Source organism: Lagopus muta, chromosome 13 (assembly GCF_023343835.1).
Source record: "Lagopus muta isolate bLagMut1 chromosome 13, bLagMut1 primary, whole genome shotgun sequence".
Classification (NCBI taxonomy): Eukaryota; Metazoa; Chordata; class Aves; order Galliformes; family Phasianidae; genus Lagopus; species Lagopus muta.
Genome location: NC_064445.1, coordinates 16,603,878 through 16,626,416, shown reverse-complemented (window position 1 = coordinate 16,626,416; position 22,539 = coordinate 16,603,878). Strand labels below are relative to the sequence as shown.

General features: G+C 43.7%; 1 protein-coding gene across 7 annotated transcripts in view; it reads right to left on the bottom strand.

Annotated features, from left to right (window-relative positions):
• Window positions 1-22,539, bottom strand: part of IL1RAPL2 (interleukin 1 receptor accessory protein like 2) — a 335,478-nt gene that overhangs the window by 302,323 nt on the left and 10,616 nt on the right. For 6 of the 7 annotated variants that reach the window (XM_048959238.1, XM_048959240.1, XM_048959237.1 and 3 more), the window contains one exon: window positions 20,811-20,911. In XM_048959238.1, the coding sequence (XP_048815195.1) occupies window positions 20,811-20,892 (82 nt within the window). In that variant the 5' untranslated portion in view covers window positions 20,893-20,911. Of the gene's footprint in view, window positions 1-20,810; window positions 20,912-22,539 lie in introns of those variants that run through there. The other variant, XM_048959244.1, reaches the window with a different exon arrangement.

The window sequence follows — 22,539 nt, the reverse complement described above, 5'->3', positions numbered from 1 at the left end:
TGGTGTGTGGGGATAATGAGAGACAGGGAGCACTCAAGAGAGTAAGCAGCCAGCAGCAAACTGCAGCCAGGTCCAGAGCTGCTGTATGTTTTGTTGGTTTATTTTAGGCCAAGCTCCATTTGGAGGAGAGGCTATTCCCACAAAAATATGGGTCACCAGGATAAATATTTTGCAGCAGTTTAATGCTGAGGCAGAACATTAAGAAGACATGTGCATCCATCTCCAGGGTGACAGATGGGGCACCCTCAGTGTTACTAAATCCCATTCTCTTCCTTTCAAACAACCTGCAGTGAGTCACTGTTGCTGTGCCATCCCATCACAGCGTAACAAGCCTCTCAATAGCAGCACTGGGTACCAGTCACACATCCTCACCCTGCTACAGGAGTATGCAGACAAACAGCAAAGCCTGCAGGAGGCCGTCGTGCTTTGCCATAGGCATTTCAGTAACCCAGAAGTAACACTGACACCCGAAGCACTTGGTCCTGATGTGAGGGCAGCCACTGCTGCTCTGACTGCAAGACGCTGCTCTTCTTATTCCCTATCTAGATCCACACAAAGGAGAGAGGAGCACTAAACAAAACATGCCATAAGGATCTTATACTTCTAATTATTTTATCATAGCCTTCACGTACTCTTTTTTGGATATTGTTACCTGGAGAGTATGCTAACAACGTTAAGTTGCTGACTAATTAAGTTCTGGTATACTCCAAAGCTGGATTTTGCACACTAATTAAATTTATAGGCAGTTAGATCTGACAGGTACGACATTACCTGCCAATACGCCTTCACAGTCAGGTGAGTTATTAACTCCGAGGCAGCAGGGCACACCGGGCAGATAGGTACTGCCTGGCACAGAGCCTCCGATGGAGAGCCGAGGCCAGCAAGCCCACAGCACAAGAGGTAACAGGCTGTGGGGCAGCACCTCCTGCCCCATCTGCTAGGGAGCCATCTGAACATTGAGACCCAGCCCTTACAGGATAGAAGGGCTGAGGCACACAGGCTGTACCTCTCACTTCTCCTATTCAGTGATGGGCAGCAAAAACCTGCAGAGGCCAGGCCATCTTGGGGAGCAGACAGCAGCCCTCAGCTCCTCCTGCGGGGTACAGGAGAGCATGCTCACAGAACACACAGCAAGAGTGGGCCTCACCACTTTTATTACCACCACATTACTACCCACACTGCCCCGCATGGTGCTGCCAGTGCCCCGCAGTCCCGTGCAATCATAGCAGTGCAATCATAGCGGTGCAATCACAGCAGCCAAATCCCCTCACCATCACACCTCCAGGCCCTCTGCAGACAAAACATTCATTTAGCAATCTATATGATATGCAATGTCAAACGCCTCTTTGATAGTTCCCTTAGGACAGCTGCTCCTGCTATTTCATCTGTTAAATATTTCCAGAACCCAAGAGTCCTGAGGGAGAAAAGCAGTTATTTTGACTAACTGTTCCTCCTCTTCAGCTAGTTACTGTGCTAGCTCCCTCCCACTCAAACACCACGAGTTGATTAAGACATATGGATTATCTCAACACTACCAAGAATTTCAATTTAGAAAGTGAAATATTGACATTCTTAATGTCACATTCCTCTTCCACTTGGGAGCATTTCCTCGCAATTGACACCGATCCGCGCTGAAGCACGGCAGTGCCACTCAATGCCTATTCAGAAGGCTTTTTTGTCAGTTTTTTTTTTGGTTGAAGTTGCTGATGGAGTCACTGTGGGTTCCTTAATTCTACAGAGAACACATCTTGCAAGTCACTCTTATTTATGGAAATTTGGGGGTCAAAAAAAGAATTATTCACGTCCCTGTCAAATTTAGAATTCTATTTTATAGCCTATCTTCTTGTTTAAAAGACTAATTTGTAGTATGTTGGGCCATTTTTAAACATAACAAAAATTTTAAAAATGCCATAAAGTGGAATTTTACATTAGGAAACCCTTTGGAAGTCCTTTAGGAACAGGAGTCTCAAAAGCAGAATCTTATTTCCCACCTGTAAACGCTTTGAAAGTTTTGTTTCATTTACAGCAGAGGAAATGTTGAGTTTTGTTTTTGAACAGGAATGGAAACTGAACTCACAGCGTACAAAGCTTACTGTTAACCAGAAACCCCAAGTCTGAATTTCCCCTGCTGGGATCCAACAAGCTCCCATACAGCAGAACCACCATTACCCCGTCTGCTCTTGCTGGCATCTCATTTCGATGAGTTTCTATTTAAGATAGATGGCCTCAAGCTACAGCTATATATTTAACCAAGTCAAGAAGAAAATCAGAGTGAACCTCACTGACCTTTTATAGCTCAATGTATTGAGCAGACCTATTTAGGTTAACCAAGTTTCTGTATTGTTTGGACTCGCACAAAATAATCTCAGAATAAAACCACGAGCTCTCCCACTCAGAGACCACCCCACAGTTAGAGACAGGATCCACAGCCAAGAAGAATTTTTAAGGGAAAAAAAACGCAGGATTCATAGTTCTGCCGTCCTGTGCTTAATATGTGACAACACATGCTTACCAGCAGCCACCAAATTCACAACTGCAGGACTTTAAAGACAGCAGCAAAGGGCAGAGGACAAGCATCTTGGCTGACCTGGCAAGAGAACTTGTATAATGATCTAGAAAGCAGGCATTAATTAACAAGAATGATGGAAGGAAACTGAATATGATTCCGTGCTTTGGGCAAATCAGAAATAAGCAAACACTAGCAAAGGCATTATTTTAGGCAAGATACAACAGGGTCTTACAAACTTCCAAAAACACATGGTCTCAAGCAGGACAACACAAGATGGAGAAAGGCTGCTGTCCTTACTGGTAGCCCTCAGTATCTCAGGCCTACAAAGGTCTTCTAAGAGGAAAAAACATCACAACAGCTACAGGCTTTCAGAATACTTAGTGCAAAGCAAGTACAAATATAAATGCAGCAAAATACAAAACTAGCCATGGTTCAAAATGGGTCGCACATCTGCCTCCCCTGAATACTCCATTCGATTCAAAAGAATAATTCACTGGGATTCTGAGGGGGAAGGGAGATAATTCCCCCAGACTCTCTGCTGACCAGACAGCATTCTCACCCTTCAACATTTCTCAGGCAGTTTAGCAGCTTCAGTTAAGCCTGTTGCTCAGCAGTTCTCAAAGCAATGTCAGCCTTATCTTTGTTTTTATCAGAAATGTTGGAGGTCTATATTTACACAAATACTAAAACAAAAGACAGAAAATCCACAAACAGTAAAGGAACACACATCACTTTTCTCTGAACCTGAGCAGCAGTTCTCTGAACTCTGTACAGCAGTACATGCACCTGCACAGAACCAGAGCAGTAACAGAAGGAAAGCAGAAAGAAACAGCCCAGGAGATAGCTGTATTTCAGAACAGCGCAGCCTCTGCCATCAGACACGCACACCCAGAAGGACTAACTCTTCCTACTGCCTATGCTTTTGCACAGTTCTGTCTCAAAAAGGAGAGCGATGGGCCCCAGAAGTACCTGTGGGTGATACAGTCGGTGCCCTGAGCCACTTCTGAGGCACTTACACATCAAAGAGGCAGAAGCGATTGCAGGGTTGAGGCTGGCCATCATGTCGGAGTCAGCAAAGCAAGACAAACACACACTGAGATGTACTGAAATAAACTAACGAGCCAGAGGAAAAATAGGAAAAAAAAAGAAAGAAAAAAAAAGCTTTTCTATGTTAATTATAGCCTGGGTTTGATTTCTGCCTTGAATAGTTAATAATATAACAGAAGTCAGCAAGCACTCATCTCAGGTATTGCAAAAAGAAAAAAAGTGCACATCAGTCAAATGACCTCCCAGCATCAGGTCTGAAGTCTTCAAAAATAAGGAAAACTTGCCCGAGGCAAGGAGCCAGCGTTCATTGTAGCTTTGCTGATGCAAATCCTCTTTACCTTGACAGCCATCCCTCGGTTTCAGAGGTACTGTGGGTGACAGGGGCCGGAGCTGAGCACTCAGTGCCACCACCAAACACAGCTTCACACAGCCCCCCGTCAGAGGGCAGCCAGAACCACACACCCACCAGCAGCACCGTGACCCTGACTGGGGGCAGAGCTGCTCGAGGTGAGCTGAGGTGAGAAGGTGAAGCCTGGCACAGCATCCTCGAGCAGGGCCTCCCTGTTGGCAGTCTGTGGGTTTCGCAGAGACTCAGCTGCAGTTGGGCTGACAGAGCACTACCTGCACTGCCTCTTTAACTACATTACGATTCTGTGCATTTTTAATTGTTACCTGCCCTTTATTTGTGTTTGCTGATCGCCTGAGGGCCTGTGCAAAATTATTTATGAAGACAGGCTGAGATTCTGGAGCATCCTAAACTCCGTGGGCATTGGAGCTGCTTTCAATTGGAGGGGAAGTTTTGCCGCGATCCCCCCTGCAGCCCAACACGCACACGGCAAAGCACGCAACGTGAACTTTCTGCTTGAGCCCGCTGAGCCAAAGCCCCAGATTCTGCAGGGGGAAAATATTCCTCTCCATGTAGGCCCACAGAAGGGATTCAGTGGCTTTCCCACCCCCTTTTTGTTTTTAGAAGAGAGCTGTCTGTGCCTGCTTGACATTTTCACTTCCCTCTCATCCCCTCCATAGCAGTTCCATGTAAAAACCAGAGCCCGAGGAGCGCTGCAGCAGCCCCAGCCTGCAGCACCGCGAGGTGAGCTGCTTCTGCAGTCCCCAAGGCTGCCTCCACAACTTTCAAAAGAATCCAGAGATCTCCCCGTTTTGTCATACAAGCTTTATTTTCCCCTCAGATTGTACTCATTTTCTCCACCCTGTGGCTCTTCACGAAGTTCTCCCAGGGAGAAAAAGAAGAAAGAAAAAAAGCCCCCATCCCAAGCCCTAGCTAGCTGGGAGCTGCCTGCTTACTCTGGTTAGCTTTGAGCCAAAGCCCTTCTGCTTGGTAGGCACCACGAGGACACAGCTGAGGATCAGGGCTGTGGGGTATGTTGCAGTACAGTATGCTGCACGAGTGGACCACTCTGCCCCGCTGCAGCTGCATCCTTCTATCCAGCTCTGAGTCCTGGTAAAGCTCGGGGGCTTTGAAAAAAACTTTTACCTTCCTCTCCACCTTCCTTCTCTCCCCCTCTCACCCACCACACAAAGAAATTCAGCTTTGCCAAGCTTGTAACGTGTCTCTGCTGTGCACTGGTTAAACATTTCCGTAACTTCAGAGAAGCTAATCACCCCCCCAAAGCTCTGTGACTGAGCAGAGCCAAGCAAACCCTATTTCCTGGGAAAGAGCTAGCTTACAGAGCACAGAAGAGGTGGCTGTGAATGAAGTGCATGCAGCTCCAAGCACACACGTGGCTCTTATATTCCACTTGTTAACAGTATCACTCTTTCAACATATGTTATACGTACTAAGATGCAATGCTGCAAATTCAGTCAGGAGGTCTTTTCCAGTTGGTAGTGCAATTAGATAAAAATAAAACCACTTGATTAAAAATTCAAATATCTAACTCTGAACACACATGCCACAGCCTCTTTTACACAAATCAGTGCACTGACTTGTTCCATTTCAGTCCTCCCATCATGCAATGATTTCAAGTATTAGCATCATCCCACATACCAAAACAACAATGGTTGAACACAACCAGATACACTGTGATGCATGTTATTATTTAAAGGCTTAAAGCCACAGCCCAGCAAACGAGGAGGTGCAACCTGTTAAACTAATGAGGATTCCATCCCGGATTACTCTTCCTGCCCAGAAAAAGAGCACATTTATTTCCTTCCCAGATAGAAGGGTTAATTTATCTCATTAACAGTAAGTGACAGCCATCAGTAAGGAGATCCAAACTGCTGCCTGGTTCAGAAAGGACGACAGGAACACTGGAGGCTCCAATTCCATTACAGGAGTTAAGAAGAAATGATATAAGGAATTACGTCCTAGGAGAGAAACAAGAATAGTGCAGGGAACCACAGGAGAACTTGCAAAATGTGAGAAAAACCCAGCCTCCCTGGACAGCCATTCAATCACTTCCATTTGGAGGAACCCACCCCACCACCTCAAAACTCCACTTTGTCCTTTCTGTCAAGAAACATTTTCTCCTGAAGCACCACCTTTCTAAATCTCTAAGGTGATCTCAAACAGAAGTCTTCTCTTTGTTGGCACCAACAACTTAAAGAGTAAAATGCCATTATCCATGAAGTGGTTTTGAAGTCTGTTTACACAACAAGAATTGCTTTTACTTTTCTAATTAAGCAGCTATTAACTAACATACAGAGCAATCACACCAGCATATGAAGTACTGCTATCAGCAAAATCTAAAAGAACAGCTTAAGATTTCCCCAAGAACAACAAATCAATCACCAAATGCAGAAGTCAAGGGGAGCTTTTAAAATTTCTTTGAATCAACATTTTCTCTTATTGGTGCCAGTTTTTCAGAACCTTTGGTAAGAGCGCAGCTTTTTCAAGCTTCTCAGGCATTACCCTACTATGAAAACCTACCAGCTACTCTAAATTGAGAGCAAATTAGACTATGCCTCCTCATTCTTCCACTGTTACATAGGAAAAATAACTGCCAAGCGTTTAGAAGTTACCAGGAAGTCTTTAACCCTTTCCAGGTCAATGGTGCAGAGCAGATGCTTGCTGCAGTGTTACAGGTTTAGACAAGTTCTCAAATACTACACGGCCACTCTGTGACAGCCTGCAAAATTGATTTTCTCATACACCAGTACCAGGCAACACCAGAGAATTCAACTTCAGTTTCTAAATCATCTGCATTAAACACATCTTCTCTTCAGGCTACTTTTTGTTCTTTTTTTTGGTAGAAATATGGATTGATGCATTGTTGCAAGCACAATGAGACAAAATGTAACAGGTTCATTCTGTGTTTTAGTGGTGCTTTTGGAATATCAATTGAGAGTAGTAAAATGTAATTGTCATCAAAGACTACGGCAGAAAGCAATATCATCTTCCTGATGTTGGAGTCCTTTACCAAATGCTGGAAAGCTTATTTTGTCTTGCCAGCCAGCAACACGAACTACAACACAGTTGGAGTCAGTCTGTAAAAGTCGTAGACTAGATGATTAATGCAGAAAAGTTATTTACAACAGAAAACTGCAGAGGAAATTGTTTTTGTTTGTGTAAATTCCATAAAGCATGAATCTGAATTTCCCATAATCTTCTCAGAAACTGCTCTCACGACTCCTCCATGTAGATCCAACAAGAGAGCTTGAACAGCTCTCAATAGGCCTGGAATGGAGCAGGGTTCAACCCCAAAAGACTCTTCTGGGGTCTCAGCCTCAATTTGCTCTGAGGAAGATAACCTGGCAAAGGGATCCCTGTGGCTTTCACCAGCCTTCACAGGCACAAGACAACAAGAGACACTGGGACATCTTCAGCGTCTCCTCCCAGAACTCAGACCAAAAGGTTTTCTAGCAGAAGTCCCCTATATTCCTGTTCAAGCATGATGAATTTGCTTGAGATAAAATCATTTTGCTCTATCTGCTTAGAAGTATGCATGCTTTGGCCTTATACAGGGACACAGATATGCTGCTATCTTTTTAGCAGAATCCAGCAGTAATGCTCCAAGAATTAGTGGTCAAACACTACACAGCACTGGGATCAGGTCTCTCCATCCCAACAGAATTACTCTCAAAAAAGTACCTCAAAAATACACGCATATGTATTTATTCACATATTTACTTTTTCCACCTTTGAGCTAGACTTGTAGACCAGTTCTTTGGCCCTATGGACGAAAGGAAGTTACTGGTCTCCATTTCAGCCCTCAGGTGCAGAGTCTAGAAAAGCAGCAGCAGCATGGAGAGCACACGCAACTCTTCAGATGCCAAGGGCCAGGTAAATCCCACAAGGAGGGAATATGCCAACAAGATTTGCTGCCAAAAAAAAAAAAAAAAAAAAACTGAACAGGTGGGACAGGACTGCAGCGACCACTGGACATGTGGACAGGCAATTCTGTGTCTTTACTCAGAGAAAAAAGCTACCTCATGTGAGCAGCCTGCTGCACAAGAATGGCACCCAACCCACAGCTGAGGAATTAGCAAGCCACAGGCATTTTCATCCACAGTGTAGTTCTTAGCCACTCAGATGGCAAGCCTGTTAAAAGTTGATGATTAACAGTACCAATTCAGTAGCTCTATTTCTGAATTAAGAAAAAAAAGTCCTCCCAGGAACAGCGACACATCTGCTCTTTTGCACAGAGAGATCCCACTGTCTGTAAATAATATAAATTAATGTTCTGGGTGATCACTATTTCATCACTGTTACTCCAAACAAGTCCTTTAGGACAGGCTACAGCCTTCAAATAGCACTACTGAAGTATTCCTTGTCCTTTGCTCTGCTGAAGCACACAAGCTCCAGCAGGAGACAGAGAGAGTGCCCATCCAAGAGAACTTACAGATAAATGAGTCAACAATTTCAGAGGCAGTTTTATAACCACATGTACTTAACAAAGGATAGCTGCTTACTGATACAGTCAAACTCTATTTTAAGATTTCATTCAGCCTTACAGGGACAAAGGCTGCTTCGTGGGGAGAAAGCTCAGCTAGAGACCACCAGAGCTTTGTTTCTTTATGCCATACCTAATTCAGAGGGTTTCCAAGGATAATTGCTGCTGAGAAATGTATTGATTTGTTTCTCAGAAGCCTGAGGATGCTTGAGGAATTGCAATTGGGGTTTCCTCCAAATGATTACACTTCAGAATTAGAATGGAAATATATTACTTTTCTCTTGCGGCTACAAAACTTCACTTAAAACTCTTAACACTTAAAAAACAGTTAAAAACTACGTATTTGGAAACAATACTGTGGTATCCAAACAAATTAGCACTAAAGGGCCTTTCAAGTGGAGGCACTGAAGAAATCTGCAGTGTGCCAGCCTGCACTGAGCTGTGACTGGTTAAAGTACAGCCAAGTCACAATGTTAGGGGGGTTCTGCTGCTGCTTCTCCTGCATTGACAGCTTTGCTTTGTTTTAACAAAGAGCCAGAGCCCTTTCATAAATCTACATCAATGCAATTTGCACCACGGTACAGCCCAGAAAAGACAGATTCTTCCTGAGGATTTCCTGTGGCACATTTGTGCTTCTCTCACTTGTTGCAGTGCCTGAGGTGGAAGCAGGGCAGGGAGCTGTCGGATCGCTTGGTTTCTTCCCACTTGTGTTCTCACCTCAGCAATTTGTGGCACGCACCAAATTACACTGGCAGGGAAATTTAAGCTCCAAAACGTTTCAAATTTACAGAGTACAAACATCCAATTAAGTACCCATTACTTAAATTGTAATTGCTGTCCATTTGCATGCACGACAGTGTGCGCAGAGGCAGCTATGTGCGCAGAGCCGGCTCCACAGCCGTATCACAAGCAGGTCAATGGGAGGTTCCAGCAGCAAGAGCCAGCACAACTGTGCACCACAATAAGAACTGTGTTGTTGTAGGCTAAATAGGCAGGCACTGATGCTTGATCCTGTGGGTTACAGGGTAATTAGCTTCTGAATAACTGAAATCAATGGATGTTCTGCAGAATCACACCAAACAAGCAGAAGCTTGGCACGCAGACGGGAGAAACAGTCCCACTGCTACACAGTCGTGTTTGTTAATTCCTAGTTTAATTCCATCAACTTCAAAAGCTTTACTGCAGGAAGAAAAAAAAAAAGAAAAAAAACAGCCTGGGGTTACTGGTAAACCCAATCAAATTACCCTGCAATTTGACAGCTAAAATGAAACACCGCTCCTCCTGACTCACCACCTCCACTGCTAAGCCCTCCTCCCTCCCAGCAGCACGTCAAGCACTCACGGAATTCCATTCCATCACTACATAAGTCTCACAGTTTCTTTGGAAATCGTATCACCTCATGATTTCTCATCTCCCCGCTTTTCCATCAAGCCAAATCTGCAGTCAGGTAAACGTTTTACAGAGTGATCTCCCACAGTCCGCTCTTAAAGGTTACAATCTCTTACACAGGAAAGCCCACATGCTTATGAATTCACAGGCTGGGTGAGGAAAGAGGCTCACTAATGGACTGCAATAACTATAAGATGGGTTCAAACCCTGCTGAGGTGTAGCATGAAAAAACCTGAGGGAAGGATGGAATGGCCGTCTGTTCAGTGGTACATTTGAGAGGAGAAGAAGAGAACAAGCCTGTCATTTGATAACTAAACCTCATTTATGATCACCTTTGAATTCCAAATTCAACCTCGACCCCAGCAGAGCCCTTCCCAGGCCACGCAGCCCCAGCAGCACTGCAGGACTGGCGCTAACAAGGCAGAGCTGTCCTTGCACTCACAGAAGGAATCCGGCCCAGAAAGCACTGCTTTGAATATACTATTAAGAAAATTGCATGCAGGTCGACATCACATGAGAAAGAATGAAAAGCAAAAACCTGTATGTATTCCAAATGAAAATTAAGGCTATGAGTCAATCCCTCCTTCTATGCAACTGTATGTGTAAATGAGCTACTGAGTAAGCGAAATTTCAAGTCTCTTCTTGCAAGGTAACTTTTTCAGAAACAATATTTTGAGAATCTATCATAATCTGCAGAAATGTGAAAACTAAATAAATTCATGAAAATGCCCTTAGCTAATGATATTTACCAATTGACACCGTGTCCTCTGCTGTTTGTAGCAAGCTTAGTCACAGAGAGTAAGGACAGGTTTGCCTTATTAGTACAGCGCTCTGCCTGTGTATTTTAAATACCTTGAAGCACAGTACCATCTGTGTGTAATCTACTAATGAGCTACTGCTTAGACCGAAGAAGGCCAGCCAGCTAACACCAATTACTCAGATAGAGGCTGCCTAATTTTTAAGCAATTAATGAGCCGCTCTCACTTTACAGAGAAGCTTCCTCTGCTTAGTTCTCCAGATACATTATTGGAGATCCTCATCTGAAGAAAGTTTCTTCAAGAAGAAAATAAGAAGGGAGCGAGGCACAGCCCAGCCACACCGGGCAGAGCCTGAACCCTGCTGCAGGGACAGGAGCAGCCCTGCTGGGACCAGCACAGCCTGCACGGGAACTGCAGCGACCAGAGAAGCGTGCTGCAAAGGGGATTGATCGCTCAGCCCACTCCATCATTCCAGACCATTTGGGGCACTAAGATGCCTCTATTAATGCTGAAAGAGCAGAACAGCCAGAGCCATGCTTAGCCAATAGCTTTGCTGGTTCTCATCCCGTTTGCCTCCTGCTCACGTGGAAAAGCCTAATAGGGAGCATCCCCAGATGCTGCAGTCGCTGAACACTTAGGAAGAAGACTGACTGCTCCATTCACTGACTGATGAGATCATAAAAGGCTGGCCTTAAGGGGCTATTAGGTTATGCAAAAATAGAATTCCCACTTCTGATGTTAAAAAATATTTCTTAATAACCTAAACAAAGTTTAAGGAGATCAAAATTACCTTTTACAGCTCCCTGTTGCAAAGTGCTGTAGTAAAGCATAGAATGAGTAATAAATTATCTCACTAATTACACTGATAATGCACAAGTCTCATGTACAATAAAAACATTAAAGGAGACTTAATTTTTACAATACATAATGCACTACAATTAGGGAAAGAGCAGCATTATGTCCAAGAAAGGTTTGTGCCTGTCTTGCACAAGCCTGGAAAACATGCCACCTTCAATCACAGCAAGAAAACTCACAGAGGAGAGCTTTTACCCAACAGCAAAACACCCACCTGCACTGAGGATACCTGTATTTGCACAACAGCATGGGTCTGAAGGTGACACTTTACGTTGACCTACATCAGAAATCAGCTAAAACACTTCAGCTTACAATCTGCTCCAATAAAGCTGAGATGCTCTGCTCCTAAAAGTAGTTTCCACTGTAATCCCGATTTGCCTAAAACAACACATACCTCTATATTGAATAGAACATGTCTATTTTGAATAGAAATGTTACATCCAAAATGCCATTAATGATATCTACTTTTCTCCCCGTAGTTTTGATTGTCTAAAAACAAGCCAGTATTCACGCTTCTCTGGCTCTGTACAATGGGAAAGATTTTCAAGGTCTTGTTAAAAATAATAATAATAGATCCTAGAGCTCAACCCTGCAATACATTTTCCACAACTTCAAGTCAGCTTTCTAAACCGCTGCTTCTACAGCAGCTTGGCTTGAGAAAATTTCTTTAAATGCATGTGTTTTCCCAACAAACCCCACCCTGCACTAGCAGCTTGCAATGAGAGAAGAGCAAGCAGGTTCAGAGGGTGCTGCCCATCCCATGGCCTCCCAGAGCCCCTCCACCTGCACCCAACCAAGTCTACGAGACCCAGCTGCTCTCACTGCCTCAGTTTTCAGATCTCTTCTGCAGGAAACCTGTGAGATATGACACAAGAAACTGCATCCCATCAAGGACTCCAGTACCAGCAGGTCCCTACCATTACACGCTCCAGGTCTTCCAGCTGCTTCATCTACATTCATATCCAGGATTAGAGGTGCTGGCTTTCAATTGCCACTCCCGACTGCCCCAGATGCAGAGCCTGGGAACAACCCTGCCTGTGATCCACATTCCAGCAGTTTTCCACCTATTAAATACACCCATCTTGGGGAGCTTCAAAATGAAATTGCGTCACTGAAAAATAAATTCCGACCAGCTCTATTCTCCAGAATGGGATCTTTCTGTGTCTTACCATAAGCTCAAAGACACCAGAATGATTGCATCTCACATTACCCTTCCTCTTCCAGGAACACCCATTATTTTGCTGAAAATGTAAGACAGCAAAAGCATGCATGAGATCGCTTTGCACACAGATCCAAATAACCTCAGGGCCAGAAAGTAAATTAGCAACAAAACAAAAAAGAAAAAAAGACCATTATTATTAAGACCACGCAGTTTCTGTTGTCTCATGAAAAATCTGACCTGCTATATTAACATCAGTTTTCATAAATATTAACTCAGTTCTACCTCCAGCATACTGGGCAAAATCTATCAGCTCTCAAATAATAAAACAAAACTTGTCAAATTTGAGTAAACAGCAGTTTGCACATGTGGATGAAAGAACCAGCATTTCTTTAAACAAAAAACATCTGGATAGACTGTACACCAAGGGTTCCTTGGAGAAAGCTGCTTTAAGCTATTTGCCCACCTGACTATAGAATTCCAGCTCCTACTGCTAGAAATCTAAAGGCAGATAGTGGGCAAGCACAGATGCAGTGCAGAGCAGCTCAAATGCAGATGGCTGCAGAGATGCGTCACCTTATGGCCAGCAATGGTTGTTCAGGTCAGAAAAGCAATAGATTTTTGGGTTTCTTTTCATAAACTAGTCACCCTAGAGACTTGAGGGCTTCTCCAAGGCTCTCAGTCCCTCAGCTATTTCTTCTGCCATCTTACAATCTTAAGTGGTTTTTGCTCCCACGTGCCCCAGTACAAATTGTGAGGACAGTTTAGAGCCAGAATGCACAATATACTTGTGGCACTCACAGGGAAAAGCTATTCTGCTACAGCTGGCTTTGTGCACTAGCTGCAGCCTAACTTCTCTGCTCCTTCCCCATTTCTAGATAATATCTTACCATCTTTTACTGAAAAAATAACAGAAATTGCTAACACTTTTCTCCTTCTCCCAAGGTCTTCCAACCACATACTTCACACATATTTATTTAGCCTCTGAACTCATCTAGGAGATAGGATTGTTTTCATCCTCCTTGCCTAAGGTATAAGCGGAACAGAGGGAAGCGTGCTTTCACCCCCACATGATGCTTAGTGTGCTGGCCAACCTGAACATTGCTTCATCTCTTTGTTTCCATTTGGGTGTTGTTTTTTTTTTTGTTTGTTTGTTTGTTTTGTTTTTTTTTGTTGGAGGGCCAGTGAGAAGGAAGGGATGGCAGAGGCTGGCATGGGGCAAGTCATGGCATGGGCCGCTTGGTTAGCTCTTGGTTATCTCCTGGAAGAGCCAGGTGCTCAAGTCAGAAGTTTAACTTTTCCCACTAGCCTCTTTCTTCAGAGCTGAAGCACTGAAACCAAAACTCAATCTACTGTATCCTTTCACATCAGTATATATTATAAGTACTAATCATACACACTCTTTGCAGGAAAGAATCGATTGGATTTGAAAGAGTTTGAGATTAACAAAACATACAGTCTAGAGGTGACACCACAGATCAGATCAATTTTGCTGAGCCTTGTTTATGTTCCTTTAATTGCACGCAGCCCATAGTGCCTGCCTTAAACACACACACGGGTCACTAAACCCCATGCACTTAGAGCTGGGCTGGATTGGGAGCTGACCCCAAGCCCAAGTCACAGCATCACCACAGCATCACAACATCACTGCAGCCCTGGCAGTCTGCATCCTGCTAGTGACCCCTGTGCCTCTGTGCCACTACAGCTCCCAAACCCAGCAGATGCATTTTATGCTTTGGGCATGGTTGCAACTCATCCTACAGGAAATCAAAGGCAGCAGGGAGCAGCTTGAGAGCTTGCTGTCTTCTTCTGGAGAAGGGCCTGAAATAATGCACCTACCTGACCCCTATGGATCACAAATGCAGAGCAACACAAGGGCTTCTGGCCTTGAGGAGGCTGAGAAGAACTTGTCTCAAGGCCCCAAAGCCAGGAACTGCCCTCGTAACACAGCTGCCCCCTCAGACAGACACCCATTGGGCAGTGTGGATGGCTGCTAATGTTTCTGGGCTACTGTGGACCCACTGCTCCCCAACCCCATGCCCACACTCTGGGAACTCTGCCTCCAGGCTCAGTGCCCCTGGCATACAACTTACACTTCAGGAGCAACGGTCTTTGCTCCTTCCACAAACCCAGCGCAACCCGTAGGCATCACCTCAGGTCCTCTCCTGAGCCATCAGATCCTCTCCTCTGAAGTCCTTCCTCTCTTCCTCAAAAATTCAGGCTCTGCAAATGTGAGCCTCTACTCCATAGAATTTTCCTGACACCAGGAAAAGAGTTGCAGAGGAGCAAAGCCACTGCTACCACCTCTGCAGATGGTGCTGGCAAGATGACACAGTTGCTTTTATGCCTCCAGGCCTTACTTAGCAAGGTGTGAAATTAAAATAAATAAATAAATAAAGCCTGCCTAATCCCGTATTTCCAAAGCCAAAAGCACTGAAGGCTGCTCCCAACATGCAATGTGCCAGAGTAACTCACTGGAAGGAAGATACACAGAGGTTGTGCTGCAAATGGCAGATGGGTTCAAAGAGGTGGTTGGGCTCCCCAGCTCCTTTTTTGCTTTTTTAAATAGCTAAGTGAAAGGAGACTCAGCAAACATGCTCCCTGCAATCTGGGTAAGTCGGCAGCTGCATTATTCATAATTTCGTTCAAACCTTATGTAAGACAGACCTTCAAAAAATATGAACAAGAGAAAGGACAAAACACGGCAGAACAACTGCCCCTGTCCCTCAGGATGGTTTGTTTCAGAATAAGGGCAACAGCCTACGACCCACATCCTCAGAGCCAGAAATACTGAAAGATCTTTGAATTGCCATTAAAGATCTTAAAGAAAGCAAGGCAGATACTTTGATCTGAGACATTTTTTTTCCATTTTATAAAAGCCTCATTTTGATTCCAATTAAAAGCACAGGGTTGGAAAATCTCTCAGTCATGAAGGTGTGCCAACTAGAGAGGCTCAGACAGCATTAATACTGCAGCTAGATGCAGAACAGCCATCCACACAACTGACAGAAAATCTCCTCCAGGAGAGGAAGAGTATAGATTTTTAACTGAGGAAATGACATTTCTGTCATGTGTCTCTTACCTTCCCCATCCCTAAAGATCCTACCTTTGTAATTTACTGCTGTCTGAAACAATTTAATTGCCTCCATTCATTTTATTCAGATACAGTTGTGGCTTCTCTTTTGGGAAAGAAGTTTGGCTTTAATATTTAAATATCGGCTCAATATTTTAATTGTTTCAATTATACATGAGCTCATTTTAAATGAGTGTAATAGCTAAAAATGTGAGTGTTTAAATAAGTTCAATATTTAAACCCTGTCAGGCTGAGGTCACTACAAATACCCAAACTGCCTGCAGATTCTTTCTCTTTCTTGTTCTTCTCTGTGCATCTCTTCCTCTCCAGCACACATCTGACTGCCGCCAGCTGTCACCCAGGCCTGTCTTGCAGCCACATCTCCGTCTGTCCAGGGCAGAGAAGCCAAGGCTGAGGCTCCCTTCTTGAGGTGCACTGAGTTCCCATGCTATACAGCTTGCTGAAGCCCCCAAGTCATGACCGAACACCGGAGCGCATCCTCTTCTTCCCCAGTAAAAACCGAACAGATGGAAAGGAGCCCTGAACCAGTGCACAGACATGGCTGTGTGCAAGAGGGGCTCTGTGCTCCTGCCTTGATGACAGCTTAGAGCAACATCCATCTTGACTTATTTTTGTTTGCTGAGGCTGTAAGTTACAATCTTCAGAAGAAAGAGAAAGAAAAAAGGTTGGTGCACACTGAATGCTGCTGCTGACAAGCTCCCATTTTCCTCTATGCTACTGCATGATTTGCAGAAGAGAAAAGCTGAAAACATCTTTCACACTGCTCATATCTCAGAAAATGGGAGAATTCATAGCCATGCATTTTACATGATGGGCAGAAGTCAGCTCTTCGGGCAGATGCAATTGCAACAGAAACCAAACACAAACGAGTGAGCACAGTGCAGCTCCCCTAGGGGCTCATTCCACCAAGAGAGATGGACTTTTAAGAGTTAGGCTCCTCCAGAATATCCCATTCCAGGCACAAATCCACACATCGCCTCTGAAGCAAAGGTAGCTCCACTTCCATATACGCTGCAGTTTTTCAGAGCCAAAACGATCAGACAGCAACACCAGAAAAAGAAGCATTCTTCCCAGAAGGGAGCAGGGGAAAATCCGAAGCTAGAGCAAAGACGATCAGTAGGAAGGTGAAGGGCTCCTAACACAGTGCAGCAAAGGCACGAGGACTCTGGCTCTGCAGCTGGAGGACGTAAAAATGCCAAGCTTGAGCCAATTAAGCTCCATCAACCTGGAGCAAGACTCCTCTCAGCTCTGCAGCCAGAGGCATACAGAAGCCTCAGGGATACCTGCCCATGCTCTAGTGCACAAGGCAGGCATGCCCTCTGGAGCTCAGGCGTGCTGAGAGGAGGTATTTTAGCTCAGCAGATAAATGCAGCAACAATAAATGGCATCAATTATTCACTAATGGAATTATGCCTAGTAAGTCAAAGAGAACGTATAATCTGAAAAATCTTTTGCTTAAGAAATGCAATGATTTTTAATTGGTTTTATATCCCCTGCTATGAGTACTCAAAGCACTACATACAAAAGGCTTGGGAAGAGAAGTCACTTAATCAGATTAAAAGGAAGTCCCTACCTACGGGAACCTAACAGCTCCCACATCCTCAGTTTATTTGTATAACCTCCTCCTGTAAAGCCTTTCCAGGTTATTACTAGGCTGCAGTCCCAGCATTAGCTGTTTGCTCCCTTTCACTTCCCAAAGCAGGCAAAAAGGATGATTTGCAGCTTTCCAAAAAGCTTCTTAATATTAAGAAACGCTTGTGAAACTTAAATCAACATTACATTCACACAGATGCTCGAGGCAAACTATTCTGTCGCCACCACAAACAGTAATCATTACTCTGCAAACATGACAGATTTCTTTTGGAGCACCTGGAAGCTGCTGCATGTAAAGAAGAATCTGACTAGCATAATTAAATTAACTCACCTATTTTAATTCTTCTGGCACAGCATCTGAAGCAGGAAGAAGCCAAACAATGTTACTGCGGTACAAGTTTGTGTCATTTTTGCAGCATTCTGTAGCCCTCACATGCATTCCTGTTTGTCACCTCTAAATGGAAACAAGAACACCTGAGTCTACAAGGAAGGGCAAGCAAAGGCACCTGAGACCATTTATTTCAGTTCTGGTTTGCTGGGTTTTTTTCCTCCTTCCCAGAGGACTGTTTCTTCAGCAAACTTTAACTCTACACCTCCAGCTGGAGCACTGTTTTGTCACCTCCTTCTTGACATCCACTCCCATCCTTCTCCTCAGTGCCTCCCGCTGTTGGCCAACTCCTGTGTTCTGCCTGTATTTGCTATTTAGAGTTTACACCCTCAACTTTCTCCCCCTTAGGTTTCCATTCCACAACTTCAAACATACATTTTTCCCCATTAGCCTCCGCCAACATCTTTCTAGCCAAACCCCTGTGCCCTGTAAGGCAACTCCAGTTTGACTGATAGAGCATTTCTGCACACACTGCTTTCCTTTGGACAGTCTCTGCAATACCTGAACACAACACTGCACCTCCTCATTGCTCCACCCCAAGTCCCATTCAACTTCACTACTTGAGGCTCTCCCTACCTTTTAAACAATATATAATGGATTGCGTGTTTTTGCACACACACTAATCAACTTTGTAATCGCTCTTGTACTCAACACTAATCACACTTTTTCCTCATTCAGGCTATAATTCTACATACTGCTCAGAAAGATGATAGTCTACGTAAGTCAAAGAAGACACAGACACCTCAATTTTGTTGGTTTATTGCCCTAGTAGCCCAGATCTGTCTTTATCATCAGCATCAGCACTTTCCATGCACTGCTTCACAGAAGTGTCTACAGAACAGTCTGCACAGCTTCCCCTCCCCTCGTAAGGACACTCACCAGCTCAGACATCCCAGTGCTGACAGCCAGCAGGACGAAGAGCTGCACTGCCCACCCCGAGCACAGCTCCACAGACCCTGCCCACATGGCATCGTTTGGGCACCCCATCCACCCCTGCTGCTAAACCAGCCTTCCTGCTATCAGATATGCTGCCATTCTGGACAACTGTACACCAAAAAAAAAAAACAAAACCACAGTTACTTTCCCCTTCTCACTCTCCTGTACCATAAACATCATTTATATATTAAAAAAAGAAAAACTGCAGAACCACAGCATCAGTGTGGAACCATGACCCCACCGAGCAACAAGGCCTCACTGTTCCCTGTGCCTGCAACCAAACCAGCCTCTGTCTCCAACCTTCTACTCAAACACTAAAATTCAGAAGCTCCTTGAGCACCCGTCCCCTCAAACACCCAGTGAGGCCCCAGGCAATCAAGTGACAGCACCTCATATCTAAAGACCACTTTCAGAAAGGGAGTCAAATTATCAATTTCACTCCAAGTGCTGAAACTACAGAAACAGAAAATGTGTTTCACACACAATGTACTGGAGGAAGAAAATAAAAATCAATAGTTTGTTCCACACAGCAATCTAAAAGTCAGCACAAGAGAGAATGAATATTAAAAGGTAAAAGCCAACTACATGATCACATACTTGCAAAGAAACTGTTTTTACTTTATGGGCTTTTTCCTCTTCATCTTACACTGAACATATACTGGCTCAATTAAATGAAAAGAACAAACTATTCACTGCTGTGGGCTATGTTTAGCCATAAGCAGGCTAACATATTAAAGCATTTTTCCTACCAGTACTCAACCTGCATTGATACTGTCAACAGCTGCCAATAACATACGGCATTCTGCAGAGTCAAAGAAAGCAGCTAAATGTAACAGAATACACTAAAATATAATTAAAGGTAAACTATCAGCTGAATGACGCTATAACTGCAGACATTTTATTTCTATAGATGTGTGCTTCTGATAAAGGAGATGCAAAGGCCCTTCCTTGCTGATATTGCCTGGCATCAGTGAATCAAGGCAGCTCAGCTACACAGGTTATGGATCTCGTAGGGGTTCCCAGCCAGGTCAGTGATAGCAGTTTCATAAAACAAAACACCATTGTCCTTAGCAGGCTTTAGATCAAGCTCTATGCTGTAGCCAAATCCTCATCTCCATGCCTGCTCTCACAGGGCAAACAGGGCCCACACAACCACACCAAAAGACTGTAAACTAGTTTGGCTTAGCAACATCCATTCAGCCACTGGGCTCAGAAGGAATTCAGCCTAAGATCTGGTGATTCACAGAGTAATATTTCCCCGCCTGAGATGGGAAATACAGGGGTTTTTTTTATTATGGACAGACCAGAAAGTCTTTTCCTCCTTTTCCAGAAAACACAGAAATTAAATTTAAAACCGGCCACATCAACTAAGCCAGTAATCTGTTCATACTGCATGTAACACGCAAGGGCAGCACCACACTGGTTACCATTTCATGTACATAAGAACAACGCTATGTTAACACTGAAGGTAACCCACCTGCCTGCCCAGATCCTTGAGATTACCTGAGAAAGGCACATGTTTCCAGATTACTTTGTTCCCACTGAGCAGGGAGAGCTGCACAGACCAGCAGTCGCCTTGCTCTCAGAGAACTAATGGAACATTCCCTACATCAACCATCTTTCCCAGAAAAGGAGAGATGATTCAGTGCTTCTTTCAAGCGTTCTGTTATTATCAGTGCCTTTCAAAAGCAGCTGTAAACATAGACCAGCTCTTGTTACCTTTCACTGCCACAATAATCAGAGAAGGCATTTTGCTCTACCCAGGGAAGTTCTTCCCAGTGAAGCCCATGTGTGATCACATATGTGGCTGGCATGGCGTTTTGGAAGATGCCCTTCCAACATCCAGTAAGCCCATCCAGACTTACAAATCATCAGGAACCACATTCATGGTTAAGAAAATCTGTTAGCATGGACACAAGCACAGCTTTTAGAACAATGCCAAATCCATCTCTACTTTAACGGACTCTCAAACAGATCAACTTTTTTCCTTCTTTTCTTTTTCTTTCCCTTACGAGAGCACAAGGACATTTTGGGACAGCTTAAGACATGTCAACAGAACATTACAGCGAAAAAATTCATCCTGTAACATCTGGTAAGCAGATCTTACGAATTTTTTCTTCCCCCAGAAGAGAACAAGGATATATGCAAAACAAAAAGCAGCCATTTAAAACACTTGTTTCAATGAGCATTAAGTCCAGATCCAAAGGTAAAAACATTTTTTCTGTGACTTACCAGAATTTCTCTTCGACACGAGCTTCAAATTCATGCTGACTACAGTACAGATCACAAGAACCAAGAGAACAAGAGGCTTCATCTTTCACTTTCTTTGGCAGCTGAAATGCAAACATAGTATGAAGTCTGAATCATAGGTCTTCACCACACCAATGCAGCAGCTACAATTAAATATTTCTCAAAGAGCCATTAAGGGCAATGCTTAACTTAGTGACATCTGTCAGCTTTTGGTTTATGTTTTTAATGCAGAGGTAGGAAAACATCACGGCTCAAAGCAACTGCCCATGAATAATTTACCTGAGTACCACACAAGAAGTTGTTGGCTTTGTTTTTCAAATATTCTGAACACATTATTTTGCTTTAAAAAAAAAAAAGAAAAAAAAAAAAAAAGAAAAAAAAAGGACAAATTCTTATTTGAAACAATCTAATTTAATCCAACATATTTTTGTATATTGTAGAAGACTAATCACAACAACTATAACTCATTTTGTTTCATACTTTAAAAGAACACTTTACATTGTTTGGGAAAATGTAAGAGTAGGTTATCTGTGCCATTCCTCCCAGAAACCTTGTTTTCCCCACTGGTGACCTTGTAAAAGCTCCTACAGTGAAATGATACTACTCCAGAAATTTCTAATATAAAAAGAAGACAGCTAAATGAAAACCAGAAATCAATGGAACCAAGCCTTGAGACTGTTATTAAAAATACAGTAAAATTCACAGGAGAGACTAAAGCCATCTACTTTATATCATAATTGTTTTAAAAAAAGAGAAAATGCTAGCTTATAACGGTCTTTTGAGTGGTACGTAATTACTGGAACAAGTTATGTTTTCATTCACAAGTCCAAAGTCATTCAAGAAAAGACAGCAAGAGCTCAGTGAGGCTCCCTATACGTGATTAAAAAACAGGTGCAGTGAAACTGAAACCAGCAAAGCCCATCCTTCTCACTAAATGAAAAAGGAGAGAGATGCTTAATTAGAAGCTAGAGTCCCCAAATACATGCTTAGCATGAAGTCACAGGACTTTAAGTGGCTTGCACTTAGAGGAATTCACCGCCATACCAGATATAGAACCCAGATCAGGATCCTTACCCTTGGATACAGAGACTAGCTACCTAGATGAGTATGAAGTTTTTATCTATCAAAATAATCAGCTGACGCTCTATGGCAGTTCTGTTTAAGCAGAAAGGTGCACAACCACCTGCATCAGCAACCAAGGCAAAGACCAACAAAACAGACGAACCCCAACTGGCAGAGGCAGCCCCCAGCACAGGCTTAATATGAAAAGCCAGCAGGAGAGCATCATGTCCTGCAGGTCTCAGGAAATTATTCCATTTAATTGGAGCTTATTACATTAACCATCCTTCCTTTGTCATTTTACTGCCAGCCTACTGTTGTGTGAAGAAAATCTAAGGAACCACATATAATTTTGTACACGAAGGCAATTACGCTGCTACTCAATTATTTCAAAAGTACTGCTTATATCTGAAGTTTTCACCCCTCACCCTACTGCACTGCAAGCTACAAAAGGGCAGCAGATTTCTTCTCGCTGCATTTTAAGCTCCCCTGGGCACTCACTGCCTGCTGATTCCCCCAAGTAACGACGCTAAAGAGCTGAAGGAATATTCAAGGAGCCGTACGCACTGAAGGCTGTCTGACAGTGCTTAATGGCAGAATCCGTTTTTGTTCTTCCCTAACCTCTCCTTGGAGTACCAAAATCCTGAAACGA